The 17,794-nt window shown below is 37.6% G+C and overlaps 1 protein-coding gene and 1 long non-coding RNA gene across 6 annotated transcripts; one reads left to right on the top strand and one right to left on the bottom strand.

Moving 5' to 3' along the window:
• Positions 1-966: 966 nt before the first annotated feature.
• lhx8a (LIM homeobox 8a) lies at positions 967-10,086 on the bottom strand. Of its 4 annotated transcripts, none has more exons than XM_027158190.2 (9): positions 9,930-10,086; positions 9,440-9,684; positions 8,046-8,189; positions 7,354-7,475; positions 5,000-5,220; positions 3,898-4,001; positions 3,494-3,589; positions 2,797-2,995; positions 967-1,457 (listed from the first exon to the last, which is right to left on the bottom strand). In XM_027158190.2, the coding sequence occupies exons 2-9, from the start codon at positions 9,521-9,523 to the stop codon at positions 1,381-1,383; spliced, it is 1,047 nt and encodes a 348-aa protein (XP_027013991.1). In that variant the 5' UTR covers positions 9,524-9,684; positions 9,930-10,086; the 3' UTR covers positions 967-1,380. The 4 variants fall into 4 exon arrangements, with proteins under 4 accessions (XP_027013991.1, XP_027013992.1, XP_027013993.1 ...); XM_027158191.2 differs by having other exon boundaries at positions 2,812-2,995; positions 9,930-10,085; XM_027158192.2 differs by lacking the exons at positions 9,440-9,684; positions 9,930-10,086 and adding an exon at positions 8,408-8,575.
• Positions 10,087-10,770: 684 nt separating this feature from the next.
• LOC113650104 lies at positions 10,771-17,584 on the top strand. 2 transcript variants are annotated; one of them, XR_003442331.2, is made up of 3 exons: positions 10,771-10,844; positions 16,194-16,354; positions 16,476-17,584. It is a non-coding gene; the product is annotated as an uncharacterized LOC113650104 (long non-coding RNA). The 2 variants fall into 2 exon arrangements; XR_007139137.1 differs by lacking the exon at positions 10,771-10,844 and adding an exon at positions 13,521-13,737.
• The last annotated feature ends 210 nt before the right edge of the window (positions 17,585-17,794 follow it).

Here is a 17,794-nt window from a genome sequence, read left to right as displayed (position 1 = left end):
ATTCTAGCATTTGGCGGTCAATCATCATGACCAAGACACCACACACACACACACACCGACGGTGCTTGATTGACACGGCAGACGACCAACCTGCAGTCCGTCTGCAAAAACCTGAGCACTTAAAAAAGCTCCTGATTTCTAGTCCTCATGTTTTCAAAAATCCATCGAGTTTGATGTTCGTCCTAAGCCGACAGTCCCACAAATAACATCTCCACATTTTCATCGTTGTCCAGTTGAAAGTTCAGGAAATTTCAGAAGAATTTCAACATTCCAGTTAAAAACTTAAAAAAAGAGTTGTTTTTTTTGTTTTGTTTTTTTGTAACGTTAGCTAAATCAAAACACACCCACGATGGATTTTATTTCACGTTCCCAGAAAGGGGGCGGAGCTTCAGGGGAAGACTTTTAATATCGGATCGAAGTGGATGTTCGTGACTTGTCGATCGTTTTTAGATTCGTCTGTCGGTTGAACTAAACTAGTGTTTTCTTTTGTCGAGTACAAAAAAAAACGCTCTGATGGTATAATGCGAGAGAACGTGTAGCAGCGTTGTAATCGCATTTACAACACAAAGCTGCTACGCAAATTACACATCTGGAGATTCTAATTATGGCAAACGTTGCTTTGCAGCTTTCACTACATCAGACTATTTGAGTTCAAGTAAATGTTTTTAAATGTAAATTTTCTTCACTTCACCAGAATGAAACATTTCACATGCATGTAACTTAGTTGGTAGCTTCTAGATCAACGTAGCCACGCCCTGTTTTTAATGTCGTCACTGAATGCGACTTCATTCCGTAGTGATAAAGGAACGTCGCTGGAGCTGCGAGACGTCAAAAGATTTTCTCCATTTCCAGTCATTTTTCACAGAACCCCGAGTTTAGAAAAAGATTTTGGCTTCTTAGAACAATAACCAAAGCGATCGACGTTTGTGTGTGTATTTAAACAATAAATGCAGTTACTCGATTCCATAAGCATCGAACATTTTATTGGCATTTTGTTCAACTTCCACAAAAAAAAAGAATAATTACCAAAAATAAACAAAAGCAGCTGAAAAAAACTGAACCCAAGACTTCCATCATAGATTTATTTCAAAACAAAGTGCTCAGTCACATACAACAAATAAATTAAATGTGATTGTATACAACCGTTTTTTCATATATAGATATTTATATATTAAACAAACAAACAAAAAAAAACTTCAGCCGTTCACAATAACATTGAAAGCTTTTGTTTTCTTGGACCATCCTTCAGTAAACGCTCATGAAAAAGTATAGAACACTTATGGTGCAAGACGCGGTCCACAGAGCACCGAAAAGTTCCTCATGCTTTTCCTCTAGACTCTGACCTGATTGGTTGACATGGTGCAGTGGGCGGGATTTGTCTCAGGCGTGGCTGATGGGCAGCTGTGTCATGGAGTGGGGCAGGAGAGGCTGGAACATCAGCGACGTCGGGGACTGAACTGGAGAAGAAAAGCACAGATGTTACAAAAAATGAAGGATCAAATAGAATGTTGATGGAAACGAATATATATAAATTAATTCCTTCTCAGACAATTTTCTGAACCAAATGTGTGATAGCTGGAGAGAATACCAGCTTTGGCGGGAAAACAATTTTATGATTGTACGTTAAAATGTCAAAACTTCACCACCGTCGTCTGAATCCAATAATCCGGTCATGAAAACGCTCAAATATGCACTGGGAGAAAGGTGGGTTTTATCTTTTGACGTATCGACTATTTAAATATTAGTCTCATAATAATAATAATAATAATAATAATAATAATAATAATAATAATAATAAACATTAAATTTTTAAAAAGGTTCCTAAACCTCTCACTCAATAAATCTAAAGTTGTAATTTATACTAATTGTTTTTGAATAAACAATCGCATGTAATTAACTGATCCGCAGATTGACCAACACTTCATAATGACAGCTACAATAATTACTGACCTGGATATTAGAATTATTATTATATCGTGGCCTAATGGTTAGAGAGTCTGAGTTGTAACCCGAAGGTTGTGGGTTCGAGTCTCGGGCCGGCCACGACTGAGGTGCCCTTGAGCAAGGCACCGAACCCCCCAACTGCTCCCCGGGTAGCAGCATAAATGGCTGCCCACTGCTCCTGGTGTGTGTTCACGGTGTGTGTGTGTGTGTGTGTGTGTGTATGTGTGTTCACTGCTGCGTGTGTGTGGGTGTGTGTGCACTTCGGATGGGTTAAATGCAGAGAACGATTTCTGAGTATGGGTCACCGTACTTAGCCGTATGTCACTTCACAATATTTTTTTTCAATTATTTAGCAAATTTCAGGAAACTTTAGCACTTCGCTGTAAAACGCTGAACAATCTTGTAAATCTCTTCTGGGGGTTTCTGTGTTTTTTGTTTAATTTGACAAAATTAATATTTTATAATATTGTTTTTCCCTTAGATGCTTTATCGAGACCAGAAAAAGTCTTTAGGAGCACAAAATGGTCCTGTGCTACAATACAATACTACAATACAAAAAGCAGATTTTGTACAGAATTAAAGTAAATATCTATTTTAACCGAATCTGTCCCACATATTTAAGAGTGTTTCGTCACAGGGATCTTAACTGAGAAATATAATTCCACTTGGATATAAAAATGGATGAATATATAACTAAAGCTAAATAAAATAAAAGGCTAAGATAAAACTGGTCAATAAATAAATAAAAAGGTTGTTGAAGAACGAAAGAATTATTTTGATACATGATCTATTTTAATAAAGTCACTCCATGTGGATCGAGGGCTCGTTACGTTACAGGAGCGAGAAACACACCAGGGTTAAACTGACCGTCCATGTACGAGTGCAGGGTGGTGAGCATGGGCGTGTCGACCGGAGTGAACGCCGTGTACTGCAGCTCCTCCATCAGAGGCGGGGACAGTCGACCCGGCTGCAGGGACGACACCGGCGCCGTGGATGAGTGGTTCGGGCTCACGTGCTTCTTATGACGCGCTCGGCAGTTCTGAAACCAAACCTGAGGTTCCACAAACACTTCTGATCAAGATTCGTATTAACGTTGAAAACGGAGCAAGAATCAACATGAACACCAGATAAGTTACCAAAACAACACGCTCTGAAAGTTCAGCCCTCGTTTAGGAATACATTTATTAAAGTACATGACATAAATATGGATCATAATCTCCTGCTATTTGAAATATTCACTGAAAGGAATAGCAACATTTTTAGTGTTAAAAAGCTTTTCATTCCTGTCACTTTCACACCGATCTGAATTCAAGCTGTTCAGTTTAATGTGGATATTTTTAGTCTGAATCAAATGTAAAATCTCGTATAATAAATCAGGAGAATACGGTACAGAACATTTTCTCCATAGAAATTAGCTACATCGATCCTAATGTGAAGAAAAACATTTTCTGTAAATTAATCTGTTAGAAATTAACAAATTGCTCTGTCCCCAAAAATAAATTCTGGTGTTTTGTCGTCTAGGTTTTAATATTTCTGAGATCCACTTCACCTGAATAACTCTGCGGCTGAGTCCGGTTCGTTCAGCCAGCTTCTGCAGCGTCTGTGCATCTGGGTTGTTGTCCTGAGCAAACTGAGCCTGCATTACCTAACACACACACACACAACCATGCTTATTTTAAAATATTATGCTATTAAGACAAAAAAAAAAAACACTTTAGTTTTAACAACTTCACATCCGATTCATGATTAATTTATATAATTGTATACAAAAACTAAATTTAAGAGAAACAATTGCACCAAAAACTTCGGTCTACAGAGTTATTTCGAGTAAATAAAATACTGCTGATCCCCACAATCCTCTCTTTGTTTCCTGATTAGAGAATTCTTCAGAGCTCATCGGGATCTTCTGTATAGAAGAAGAACGTTAAGGTGGAAATGAAGGTGAGCACCGACCTGCAGCTGGTCGGCCGTGAAGCTCGTCCGCGCTCTCTTGGCTGGTTTGGGCTGGTTTACTTCCTGTTCTGAAGGTACAGCTCCTTCTACATTCACTCCTTTACCTGGATGGAAATACAAATAGGTAAACGACGTGAAGGGACTCCGTTATCAAACGACAACAGCGGCTGAAAACAGATGATTTTTTTTTTTAAACAAAGCAACACAATACAATTTGACCTGCTCACTTTCAAAGTCACTACACTTCTCTAGTTTTTTTGGGGGGAGTGAGGAGGAGGATAAAGGTGATTTTTCACCAGACAGATGTTAGGTCTATCTTTTAAATTATTTAGACAACATAAATTAGCAGAGCTAAATACGCTTATAAGCTGAAGGTTATTAGCATGGCAGATTCTCACACAAAGTAGGAGCATAAAGAATAAAATGGTCCTGACCAATCTAAACTTCATCAGATGTGACGAGGACGACGAGACTTCACCGTCCAGGGGTTTATCCGTGTCATGTTATATGAAATGGTTCTAATACGATAAAAAAAGTCAAGATTCTAATATTGCACAATCTGAAAAGTAGCATGTGCTGCAATTTAATACAAATAATAGTTTCAGCTGATGAAGCTTATTACGAGACTCAAGGTTTACTTAAGGCAAATATTTAATCTGGAAGAGGTTCAGCTGATGAACATTCTGCTTTACATATTAACATTTCACCAGTTTTCATGCTCTCGTCAGATCCGACGTCATGACTCAGCCTTAGCCAACATCTTAAACACTGATGCATCATCAGGCTCTAAAACCCAAGGTCTTACTTTTGAATCCTCCTTGTAGGTTTAGTCGATATCTGGCATCCTAACCACACTTTTTCCTTACACTTGTACACACTAAAGTTTTTGCTACATTACTTGTTTAATTCAAAACAGTGTGAGGAGGAAAATTGATATAAAATGTGAATGAGCATCTGGGAAAGTAAGATACTGTATCTATTCAGGTCTTTTAACCTCTTGCTGGTCTATTGGTAAACAACTTGGCCTTGCAGCCCTCGCATCACCGTCACAGCTCAGCTTTGATTAGATCAACATGAATAGACGAGAGCGAGAAGGTCTAACCATTTTCCACGGCACGCTTCAGGTTGTCCAGCATGCGGTCATAGTGCACACGGCAGAGCACTCTCTCATCCACCAGAGCAAACTCTTCTCCTGTAGACAGCTGGCGTTTGCAGGAGAAGCAGGCGAAGCAGGCCAGATGGTAGGTGTTCCCTTTGGCTCGGCGAACCCAGTCGTTGGAGTGGATGTTCCTCCCGCAGTGAGCACAGCGGGTCCCGTATTTCCTTTAAAATAAATACAATTTTTTTTTAAAATTACTTCTGACTTAAACAAGGTCAGAAAGGTCACTGGGAAGCAAAACATATTTCAGACCTTTAAAAGGCAAATGAATTAGATTAAAACAAATCTTGGCTTCCTGAAGCAAACAAACAAACAAAAAATCTTAGATAAACCTTAGATATTCATATTGCTATGGCGATGCCAAGTACTGTTATTATTTATAATTGTAATATTTATAATTACACAGCTAACATGAGATTAACATAGTGTTCATTCTTTGGCAAAACCAATCTCAGCCCCTTACATATCATGAAATCATTTGAGTGAAGGTGAACTGAGTAGTTACTACAACTCATACTGGTATGCAAGCACTCGTACTGACAACAGGGTTTAGGTGTCAATTGATTCATTCATTTGTAGAAAAAGTAGACTTACGATGACGGCATGAGACAACAATGAAAATGTCTAAACATGCCTTTAAAAAAAATCAAATAAAAAGTCTAAATTGTGATGCAAAGATGCAAATTCAAATCAGATGTGGAGATTTAAAGTCACAGAAGGTCATTATGGCCAAAAAAAGTGTTTTAATTATAAATATATTTATCTGGCATGATTGAATAAGTTTAACACCATGTCTAAGTACAAATATATATATATGAATTTAAAATTGATCTACTGCAGTGGTTCCCAAACTGGGGTACGCATATAAAACAAAGCATATAAATATAAAGACGTGCCCCCTCTAGTGTACAAACAGCAAAGTAGCCAGGTAGTGCCATAAAACGTCAAATTCATGACATCCAAACAAATTACCCGATCAGCAAAAACCTGTGTCCACTCCAGTGTCATGCGCAAGTGCACAACGCACGCGGTTAGGAACGAAGCATCATTTAACAAGCAGATAAAGAAAAAAAAATGGATAAGTGGCTGCAAAGATTTAGGCCTACAGCCACAGAAAGAAAATCGACTCCCAGCAGCTTGCATGATCCACAGTCCTCTGACTGCACCACGGGTCCCTCCATTTCAGCTGAAGGTGTTTCTCCAACCCCTGCCACGGTTAACACCGACACAGACAGCGATTCATCTGAGGTTTCGGCACCAATTCAGATTCAGCAATTCACAGAAAGGCGCAAGTATGATGAGAAATACATTTCATACGGATTTATATACATTGGCAGTGAAGAAAATCCCAAACCACAGTGCGTTATATGTGCAAAAGTACTCTCTTCTAACCGCATGAAGCCAGCATTTTTACGCAGGCATTTGGAAACGAAGTATCCTGCCTTAGCAGATCACGCTTTAAAAACATTACGGCCCTTCTCGACAACATACCTGTGCGAAAGTGGGTTTTCAGCTCTTACCGGCATAAAGACCAAATATCGACACAGACTCTGCATAGAGAATGATTTAAGACTAAAACTGTCTCCGATACAACCAAACATCCCAGAGTTATGGCAAGTCATCTCAATCACATCCATCTCATTAAACGGTGAAGTTGTGTTGGATCAAATAAGTTATTTTATGAAGGTACATGTGTTTAAAATGCACGTTTAAAAAAAATCAAGACCACACTTATGAGAGTGAGCGGATGGAGTGGTTTAAAATCTCTGTTGTAATGGTTGTACGTCTCTGTAAAAAGTTCGGCAACCAAATGATCTACTTGATGATGGTAAATATGTAAATTCAATTTAAATTTATTTGTATAGAGCTTTTTTTTTTTTTTTTTTTACAATTGACTGTCTCAAAGCAGCTTTACAGAACATAAACACAGAACAAAGGGTTATTATAAAGAATAATAAAGATTAGTATATATAAAAAATTAAGATTAATTAGATCTATTTAAATGTATGATTTAGTCATGCTAAGTGCTTTAGAGAAGCCAAGAGATGATTAAAGTTATAAAAATCGCACATTGTGACCATGTTGTTACATCATCCTTTTATCCAAAAATGTATAAATCTTATTTTGAAAAAATAAATAAACACTGAAATGTTGCCAGATTGAGAAATAACGCTCACGTGACAACACAAACAAAGCGGGTTGTTATTAATACTGGGACGTTTTTCTGGGTCGAGGTTAAGTCGGAAAAAAGTAAACGCAGGATAATTTACAGAAACAAAATGAGGATGTGGTTTTACCTGAAATAGTCGAGTTTACAGAAGATTTCTTTTTCTTTGATATAGCAGCTGATGTGGCGGCCGAGTGACGTCTGACACACGCTGCACGAGAGACAGCGCACGTGCCAGCACATGTCGTTTACCTGTTAAAAAAAAACAAAACAATAAAAGGTGTTAATGGTGTGTTAGTAAAAACACATCACCCTTATAATACAACATATAAACCAAAAACATCCACCATCACAACACCATCTACATCCAATTACAAGTTAAAACATTTACAGCTAATTATAAGCTCGACATCATTAGCCAATCAAAAGTCGAGATAATTAAGATAATAAAAGTACTGCTGAAGAATAAACATTAGGTTTCAAACCTGGAAATATGAACGACTTATTTTATTTAAAAAAATAAATAAAAATGAATTCAAATATAATTTTGACTTCATCGACATTATTTAACTCCCACAACTCACTTAAAGAGGCTGAAATGTCATTTCATAATTATTATTTTTTAATGTTAAAAACATTACATTTGAAGTCTAAGTGTTTGTGTTGGGAAATTTGTACGTTTGTAAATAAAGAAATCCTTTAACATTTGCATATGGGATATTTGACGTGTCGTTTTCACGTGGAAAATTACGCCATAAAATGTTTATTTTTAATTAATGTTTTGTTTTATTATTATTATTGTTGTTATTCTTATTGTTTTACCTTGAGCAGGTATTTGTCTACAATTTCCATGCCACAGCTGGTGCAGATGGCTTTCTCAGACATGGCATGAGGAGAAGAGACGGTGGGCGACGAGACCGAAGACGACGGACACGACATTTCTTCCAACAGGTCTTGAGTTGAGCTCTGCACATATAATAATAATAATAATAATAATAATAATAATAATAATAATAATCTTTGGCTACGACATGTTTGGTCAGTTGGCTTGAAAGACAAACACAAATGAAAAACCTATAAATTTACATGTAATATTAAAAAACCGACTTAAGTTTTTCTGCGTAAAAGCAAAAAAAAAAAAAAGTAAGTTATTAAACTTCTTAGTCAAATAGGTCGTTAATTACCAAAACGTTTCCTTCTTGCAGGATTGTGTGAAGTTTGCAGTTTTGTGGCATGACGAGCAGCAGGAGAAAGTGTGCCGGCGCGTCAGGCGGAGAGACGCGCGCTCCGAGCCGCCGCCCTTTTAACCTCTGCTGCCGCCCCGTTAATAACCATGACAACAAGCTCGGTGCAAAAGATACCAACCCCCCCACCCACCCCCCGAAATTATCACCGCGCGCGCACACACACAGAGCTCTTGAGGTAATAGCAGTCAGCAGTCTTTCTCCTTCTTTTCTGATGAATGCATTCCAAATAGCTTTAAATCGACAGATTATAAGAAAACGCATACAGGACACTCTCGTGCACAAACAGGTGCACTAACTATTGATTAGACCAGACTATAAAGTCTTTTTATCTTTATTTTATTGTATTGCATATCAGATACCGTGCAGGCTGCTGCACAGCTGAAGGTGATTATTCCGAGAAGGAACCTGGTTTCGGGCGTTAATTAACTATTAACATCAATAAACACAAACCGACATGATTTTCACAAACTGACTGTTGGTGCAGAATTTTTCATTGTAATTGTCTTCAGAACCTTTAAAAGAAGTGCAGGTAGAACTCATTGCAAGCTTCGTAAAGGAATTCAATTAAAAATTATAATAAAAAGAGGGTAAAAAAAGTGTTTAAGGTTGTTTGGTCCACTATAATGTTATATTAGGATTAAGAGTTAATCGAACATTAAAGATCTTTTTATTAATGATATGAAAAAAGTGAAAATGAAAAACAGATTTTTTCAGCTTCTCCGACTACAATGGAAATGCTAAAAGTCGTCTATGTATATTTTTATGCGTAAGCAAAACTAATTCTATAAGAAAAGTCGACAGTCTTATAGCAAGTGAAATAAACCGGGAGCTAAATTTATAAACCTTTATTAATTCAACACCAGTGATTTTTTTGTCTATACCGCAATGCTGTAGCCGGATATCCAACAGCCTGAGATTTGATTTTCTTTTTCCATCTTTAAAAGGTTTTCTTTTTTTTTTTACACTTACTTTACTCTCGGTTCCCGAGCTGAAGTCGTCCACGCCGGGGCAGGAAAGCGTCTGCTCATCTTTCCAGTACATGGTGTGAAGCATGCAGATTCAGACTGTTGCAGGTTGCTGTGTGTTGAACATTACTGCAGGTATTCCATATGTGCGTCTACACCACGATTTAACAGCAACTTTAGTTTGGGAGGAACTTTTTCCGGGGTTTTTCCCCCCCCATGGCCGCACCTCCTTGGCACTTTTACGCACGCCTATTATTCAGAGAGGGGGCAAAAAAAAAAACAGGAATATACAAATGATACCGTCTTAGTTTGGCCAAGATTTAATTAACAACAAGAAGGTCCATTTTCTGTGTATTTTTTTAAACATCAATCTAGCAGCTTTGTGCTGATGACACTGAATATCAAGTCGAATTATTTTGAATCACTAAAAATAAATCCAGCCAAGAAAACATTTTAGCACCAATACGTGAATTCATTAGTTTATCAATACATACTGAGGAAAAAAAAAATGATCCTGTTGTTTTGCCGTTTAAAGGAAAGACAGACAGAAGGAAGGTGCACTGATTAAGTTTGTGGTCATTACAGCTGTCGCTCTTTTCAGTGCTTTAAATAAAAAATAAGCTGCAAATTTGATTAACTGGTGCCATCTGAGAGAGTTGATGCCTTCACTTTAGCACCTGAGTTTGTTTAGTGTGAAGCACGGATTTAAGGATGAAATCTTAATTCATTCATAACAAATAGTGAAATAAAAAAAACGGGTTTATTTATGTTCCTACATATTTTTATACTTTTTTTGCTTAATCTTAAAATAAAATTTTAGAACTTTTAAGAAGTAACGTGACTTTTATTTCACTGCTGACTTTTTAATGTTCATTATTTTTTTAATGTTTAAAACACATGAATCGTTTGCTTTAAAAAAAGCTATTTTTAAAAAAAAGTCTTAAAATAATTTTGTTTTAAATGAGCAATTCTAAAATTTAAGATTATCAGATAATTCAACACACTTTATTATATAAAAATAAAAGCATGGCTTCAGTGTATTTTTCTGAGACTCTGAGATAGTGAGATGGAGAGAGATTCTGAGATAGTGCAGAACTAATAACATTATTTAAACCATTTTGATATTAATTTTACAATTATGATTATTTTATTTGAAGCAAACAGATTCAACTGTAACCTAAAATTTTGTTTGTATCCATATTTAATGTTTATTCTTTCATGATAATTACCTTTTGATAAATATTGCTTATTTAGAATTATTATTATTATTATTATTATTATTATTATTATTATTATTATTTTTATTATTATTTGTTTTCCTGTGTGTTTTAGATGCAGCTTTGACTGGAACCAATTTTTAATGGGTTTCTTCTCCTAGCTGTTTTCCTACTTTAGAGAACCACAGGCCAGTGAGTATGATGTGCTTTTGTATTCCATTTCAATGGAGAAAAAACACACGTCTTGAGGTATACACGTCAAAATCCACGGGGGAAAGTGCTGGGTGAGGTCCACGAGCACATAAACAAGACCGGTATTGTCTGAAAGATGGGGAAATGTCGAGCATGTAACGTCACCGACTTGTTTACCAGCCTGATGTACACAGGTTTCAGTACAGTGTCCTCGGATTTCATGCTTAAGTTTTGTGTTTTATCTGTCGAGATGCTGAAAGATAAATGACAGCCAGTGATGACGGTGTTTCCAAAGATGGTGACACCACGTCATAAGTTAATAAAGAAAGACTGGCCAAGACATTGTGGTTACATTACAGCATGTAACATCTCATTTCACATGAATAACTATACACACATGGACGTTTTTTTTTTTATCAAAATCCATACCACACACACACGTACACTTTTTCATTATTTCATGTGAGATCATAGTGAGTTTTTTTTTCCTTTTTTTTAGTTTTTTAAAACCTGTCTTCATCCAATACAGTTTTTTTTCCTTCCCTCCTTTCTTCCTTCATGCTTTTTTAAGTTCTTGCTGTGTTTCTCATTCACATTATTGGACCTGTTATAGACTTGAAGGAATCCTGGTACTGTTACAGGAAAAAAATCCCACACAAAACAGCGAGCTCACTATCGATGCTCACTATGTTCCCTTACTGGAAATGGCATGATATTTTCAGCTACAAATGTATGCTTGTTATAATTGTTATAGCTCTCAGATGATTTCAGAGCAATCTGTAACTTTGTCACATTCTCTATACGGGTTGTTTGAGTTTAATCACTTATAAGTGTTTAATTATGTAAAAAAAACAGCCTACGATCCTGCTTAAAGCAGCATGACAGAAACGTGTGTGTGGTTAAATGAACCCATTTATATCACGTAGAAGACTAACATATATTTGATATGATTGTTGTTTGTTTTTGCGGTGACTGAGTCATCAGTGTCCCAGTGTGTAGTGATCCAGGGTTTTTTGCAGTGCCTGGGCTTGTGTACATGATATACTGATTCACGACCTAGGAAGCGAGGGAGCTGTTTGAGACAAACCCTAAGATTTTTTTTTTTCCATCTATGGATTTTAGCTACTCTTCAGCTGAATTTGATATAAACTGTTTAAAAACAGAATAAATCTATTTAGCAAATAAACAGCTCATCTGAATCTTTGAACCTACAACCATAAAAAATAAATTTTGGGCCTATCTGGTCTTCAGTCTGTTTCTGATTCTGATCCTGAGTCTGATCCCGAGTTTGACCCTGTCGTAGCATGGAGAAGGAGAAAGTGAATCGGTCTCAGGCTTTTAAGATTATGTCCAATTTTATATTTTTCATGTCTGAAAGCACATTAACAAGCTCACAAGTGAGGCAAGTGTGTGAATTTTATGCACACACAGAAAAACACACGGTGCAAAACTGGTAGCTCCCTCGCTTCCTTTCACAACATGTTAGCATCATAGCTCCAGTGTGTGGGGTGGGGGGGGGGGAAGGAACCTTGGGCACTAAATGTTTTGATTAATGTTTGGGGAAAAAGAAACAATAAGAAACGTAATCATTTGTTTATCATTAATGTTCGATTAGTTTATTGGCTACAAGAAAAAGGGATGGACTATAAAAGGACTAGGAAGTCCTGGCCTAATGGTTAGAGAGTCTGACTCTCAACCCTAAGGTTGTGGGTTCGAGTCTCGGGCCAGCATCAACTGAGGTGCCCTTGAGCAAAGCACCGAACCCCCACAACTGATCCCCGGGTGCCGCAGCATAAATGGCTGCCCACTGCTCTGGGTGTGTGTTCACTGCTGTGTGTGTGTGTGTGTGTGTGTGTGTGTGTGTGTGTGTGTGTGTGTGTGTGTGTGTGTGTGTGTGCACTCTGGATGGGTTAAATGCAGAGTATGAGTTCTGAGTATGGGTCACCGTACTTAGCCATATGTCACGTCACGTCACTTTTTTTTATATAAGAGAGAACTCTTCATAACTCTCATACTGTAAAGTAACTATAAATGGATACAAATATCTCCACTTTATCATACCACACGTCAATGATTATTATTATTATTATTATTTTTATATAACTGCATCCAACTCTAACTTTAATTTTAAAAAAAGGCAAATCCAAAAGAAAAATCCTTGACAAGTATCGGATTAAAACTCTTCTGCTGTGTGAAGAGCTCAGCCACCCTGATGGGACGTTTTCTTTTCTTCTCAGACGTTCATTCATAAGGTTTTGGACGGCTGGAAGTGGGGGAGTGGTTGCAGTGCATGTAACTCAACACTCAGGGTCTGGGAGGTGAGGGGTCTCAGAGCTCCAGCAAATGGACTCTGACAGGTCGATCTGAAGAACGCTGCGGTCGTGTTTCCTGAATCTAGCATTGAAGCTGGATGCCAGAGGAAAAGGAAAAAAAAAAGACTTAAATAAATGCAGGGCCGAGCAGCGGTCCTGCTTTACACCGTGTACACAACACCGCCACGTCAATCTGTAACCCGGATCACGATTATAAAGGAGTTTGCTCGGTTATTTTAACACTCTCATTAATCACACTCGCTAACAGTCACGAATTTTCATTAAGTCATCGCAGAGGAAATTGGTGTTTAAGTCTCTGATGTTTCTGACCTTTTGGGCTAACCATTTAGCTTTTGAGTGCACCTGAGTCATATTAGAAAAAATCACTGACTTTAGTATTGTTTTAAATGTGATTTTATGTCAGTCTTCAATTCATTTGTCATTTGAGATAAATTATGGATTTTCTGTATTATCATTGGAGATAGATTACTGCTTTTCTCTTCATCGTCTGAGGTAAATCGTGTATTTAGGATTTTCCTAGGATCTACCAAGGCTGTGGAAGAGTTCAGTCATCAAATGAGGTAGATTGTGGATCTGAATATAGTAATCTGAGGTGGATTCATTCTTTTATTGAAAATGTGACCTAATGTTATCATATTCTGAGGTAAAAAATTTTTTAAATAAATAATATAAAGTAGATAGAAGATAAATTTGTCATTTTAGAGATTGTTAATTGACAGAATGATACTCTGAGGTAGATTATTATATAGGCCGTAATTTGTTTTAATTAGATTAGGATTGTGTATAGCTGACATAGCTATAGATTTTTTTTTAGCATGTGTGTTAGATAGTCATCGAGTTTGTCCACCAAAAGAAGGATGAAGATTTTCTTCGGGTGCTTTTGCGTGTCAAGGAGCCGCAGGCATTTCGATCCCATCAACATCCTCGTGGAAGAGGAAATGGAGCCGATGACAGCTTTTCATAGAGCTGCAGCCACCGAGCCGCTGCTATCATACCAGTAAAAGGAAACAGATTATTCTGACACGGAAGTTGTACCCAAAACACACCCACTTCAGTTTGTAAGCTCACCGGGTCTCCCTGCTAGCATGGCCTTTTGTTTCGGCGCCAAAGAGAAGTTTACCTAACAGCGACGACTCCACACTTCCGGAGGTTTCCGCTGATGACGTTATTAGTTTGCGCTACTGCAGCTACCAACCACCTTTATTAATAACAGCTTTAGATCGATCCTGTTAAGTGGATTGTTAGCACGAATGTAATTCACAGAAAGCTTTGACGAGGCTTCGTTTTCAACGGTATAAGAATCTCTTTAACCAGAGGATGCCGTCTAGACATGGGGCTTTGAAACTCCCTTCTGTCCCACTTTGGTTATTCTCTAACTTAACCCTAAATCCATCTTGTTATTATCTTTGACCCCTTTGGCACAGAGCTAGCCTGCTCTGCTTGCTTTTCTCGCCCTCTCGGGTCTCAGTGGTGCGAGCCCACAGGAAACGTCCTGGATGCGAGCAGCAACCTCCAGACCCTTTCATCTTTCTAGCCTCGGGTGGAAATCATCATCTGAGGATTTGTTTCTTTGGAATAGAGACAATCCTAGTTCCATTTTATTAACTCTGATCAATCGTGACAGCTAGCTAATATATGCTAATCTGACAGAAGTTTTGGGACTACTTTAAAGTCCTGTTCGTACATGCTGAATCTACATGGCAGGATGTTAATGCTAGCTCACTGCTAGTATAGGTTAACCTGTTAGGATATAGTCATGAGAGGCATGTTCATAAATGTTTCTAATCTATAATGATAACGAATGTTAATATACCAGGAATATGACAATATAACATGACAGGATTACTGTGAGAACATTTATTTCCATATTCATTTAAAAATTCATCCCTGCTGCAAATGCTATGCATTTTCACTAACATAAAATAATCTGAAAGGATTTGTTTTTGTTCTGTTTATGAATATTTATAATCCTTGCTGCTAATGCTAGCTAGGTGGATAGTTTACGATAACCTTACAGGATTATTGTTCTGATTTCTTAGGTTATATTTATAAATACTGATGAGCTAAAAATGAATTTTTTTTTTGTGAAATTCATAAATATATTTCCATTATACTGCTAACACAAACTAGTTGGCTAACCTAAGCTAACCTGATAGAAGTAATAAAGTTGTATAAGATTATAAAGTTATATATATATATATGTATATATATACATATATATACATATATATAAACCTTTATTGCTAATGTTTGCTACCTGCTAGCATGAGCTAACATGACAGGATTTTGAAGTTTTTCATACTCTTAAATATATTTTATTTTGATTATATCTACATTACAAGACTAGCTAAATGGTTAATCTGAGATAACCTGACAGGATTATTGTGAGGAGTTCTCTGAGAAAATTTGAGATATGTAAAGAAAGAATGTTTTTGTGCTGTAATGTAGATGTGACAAAATAAAGGCCTCTTATTATTATTATTCTTAATGATGAAGCTAAAGTGAAGGTTAAATGTGAAGATTGTGTTTGATGCCCCCAAGAAGAAGGTTCTTTTTTAAGGTACACTGTAGACCGTAGCCTGTATTACGCAACAGTTCCCTGTAGGCTTTCCAAAGGCCTCACATATCAGGGAACATATCAGTGTACTGCAGTTAAAAGCTACAAATAAATCAGCGGTGCTCTGCCAAAAAAACTCTTCAGGCTTCTTTCTCTACAGTCAGTGAGACACCTTTCAGAAAGAACAGGAATACTTCAAGTGCTGCGGATTTGCAAAAATGCTGTAACATGCCAAAGCAAACATTACACGAGTCGTAATGCGAGTCTGGCAGCACATAGTGTGTAAATGGGAACAAAATCGTCTAGATAAGTGAAGTTTACACATACTTGTTCCTCTTTACCTCCCCGATTTTGAAAGGTGTGAACATGCCACGAGCCAAAGGGCCTGAAAAGGCGGCTTTTTACGCCAATGCAGGCGTGAAGCGGCCGCGCTGACAGTCGTTCTCTCGATTATTTCAGCTGTGGCAACGTGGGAGAGGAAAGCTAAAGAGTCTACACCTGTCCCAGAATCCTGTTCACCTCACTGCTGCTGTATGGAGCACATGACATCACCACGCCTGGAAAACACACCTGCTAACACACCCGAACCTTCTGGGAGAGTCCCCAATTTTCCACAAGACGTAATTTTTTTTCCTTTTATATCTAAACAAATAGCTAACAATCATTTAATCAACCAGGGAATCAAAGTCTAGACTTGCGGGTGTATATATAGTGAGTAAAAGTTGTTTTTTTGGTTTCCAGGACAACTAGCCACACCCACTCAACACCAATAACATTCTGGATCACGCTATTTATTTAGCATCTCTGATGCTTCAAGTGTAATTACCTTAATCTTCTTTTATGTCATTTATATGTTGTTTTATTTTCAATAGTAATACATATTTTTATTTAAAAAAATTGAGCCACTCAATTATGGTGAAGAATTTCTTATGTCTTCAGGATGATAAACCTGCACTTTTTGATTATTCAGTCAAATGACAAGCTGCTTTATTTGTCCTAACATCAATTGGTGCGATTTTAGTTTTCTAGCTTTCTGAACAGGAAATTGTATGTCACGGGATTTTACACAGTATCGTAAAACATTCTGCAGACATTTTGATGCAATCTTCAATGTTTCTATGATCATTTCTGTCTATAGCCTGCATGAGTCAGTGTTTAGCTGGATGCTGCTTACAAAAGTAGAAAGGTGCCTGATGAGGTGCTTGGGCCCCTAAAATGTCAAGACTTGCAGAAACAGATGATGTCAAAGCAAATGGACTGGGAGTGAATGTGTGAGTGAGTATTTTGGATATGTGCTTAGATCCTGAGAAGTTCTAGCAAAAATCTAGCAGTTTGTTTGTTTGTTTGTTTAGCTCAGAAAGTGCTTGGACCCTTAGAGAAATGAGAAATGGCTGTTCTCGATCCAGTACTGTAATGCAATCTAAAGCACATATAAACAACTGTGTCAACATTTTCACCCCTCAAGCTTTGGGATGCGGCACGTGCGAGCTTTACCTAAGACCCGTTGACCTTTTCACACGAGCAAATCAAGCGTGTGATTTTTAGTCCCTCGAATAATGTGCTTGAATAAAGGTGTGATGTTTATGTGGGATAAATCGTGACAGCTCTTTTGCAAACCATTCTGTTTTTTTTTTTGTTTTTTTACACGTGACCTCACCGTGACGCGACGACTCTCGACTCCTTGAGACGATCTTTGTGTGCTTTAAGCGATTGAACCCATTTTAGAATGAATAGGGTTAATTTTTTTTAAATCCCCATTATCCAAAGACAGGAATAAAAGCCTCTTCAAACGAGGTAAACCAATCTTTCAGGGATGGGAATAACTCAGAGAGAGAGAGAGAGAGAGAGAGAGAGAGAGAGAGAGAGAGACACTACCCCCATCACCCAGACTCTCTGCCTGATGCACGCTATTCATGCTGGGCCTCTAATTATTTCATCATGTAGCAGGAAATCCTACCAGGTCTACATAAACAGTGCTGAGAGAGTAGTGTGTGTTTTTGGTGGTGGGGGGGGGGGGGGGGGGTGTGCAGAAGGGGAGGGGGGTTTAAACCTCTACGCCA

The sequence above is a fragment of the Tachysurus fulvidraco genome, chromosome 22 (assembly GCF_022655615.1).
Source record: "Tachysurus fulvidraco isolate hzauxx_2018 chromosome 22, HZAU_PFXX_2.0, whole genome shotgun sequence".
Taxonomy (NCBI): domain Eukaryota; kingdom Metazoa; phylum Chordata; class Actinopteri; order Siluriformes; family Bagridae; genus Tachysurus; species Tachysurus fulvidraco.
This window is presented reverse-complemented; position numbering and strand designations above follow the sequence as displayed.

Excerpts from the sequence above, each read along its gene's own strand:
- lhx8a (XM_027158190.2), bottom strand. The coding sequence starts at position 9,523 with ATGCTTCACACCATGTACTGGAAAGATGAGCAGACGCTTTCCTGCCCC. Across the intron at positions 2,996-3,493 it reads TCAGCCGCAGAGTTATTCAG|GTTTGGTTTCAGAACTGCCG; the intron begins GTGAAGTGGATC and ends GTGGAACCTCAG. Across the intron at positions 1,458-2,796 it reads GGACGGTCAGTTTAACCCTG|TTCAGTCCCCGACGTCGCTG; the intron begins GTGTGTTTCTCG and ends TTTCTTCTCCAG.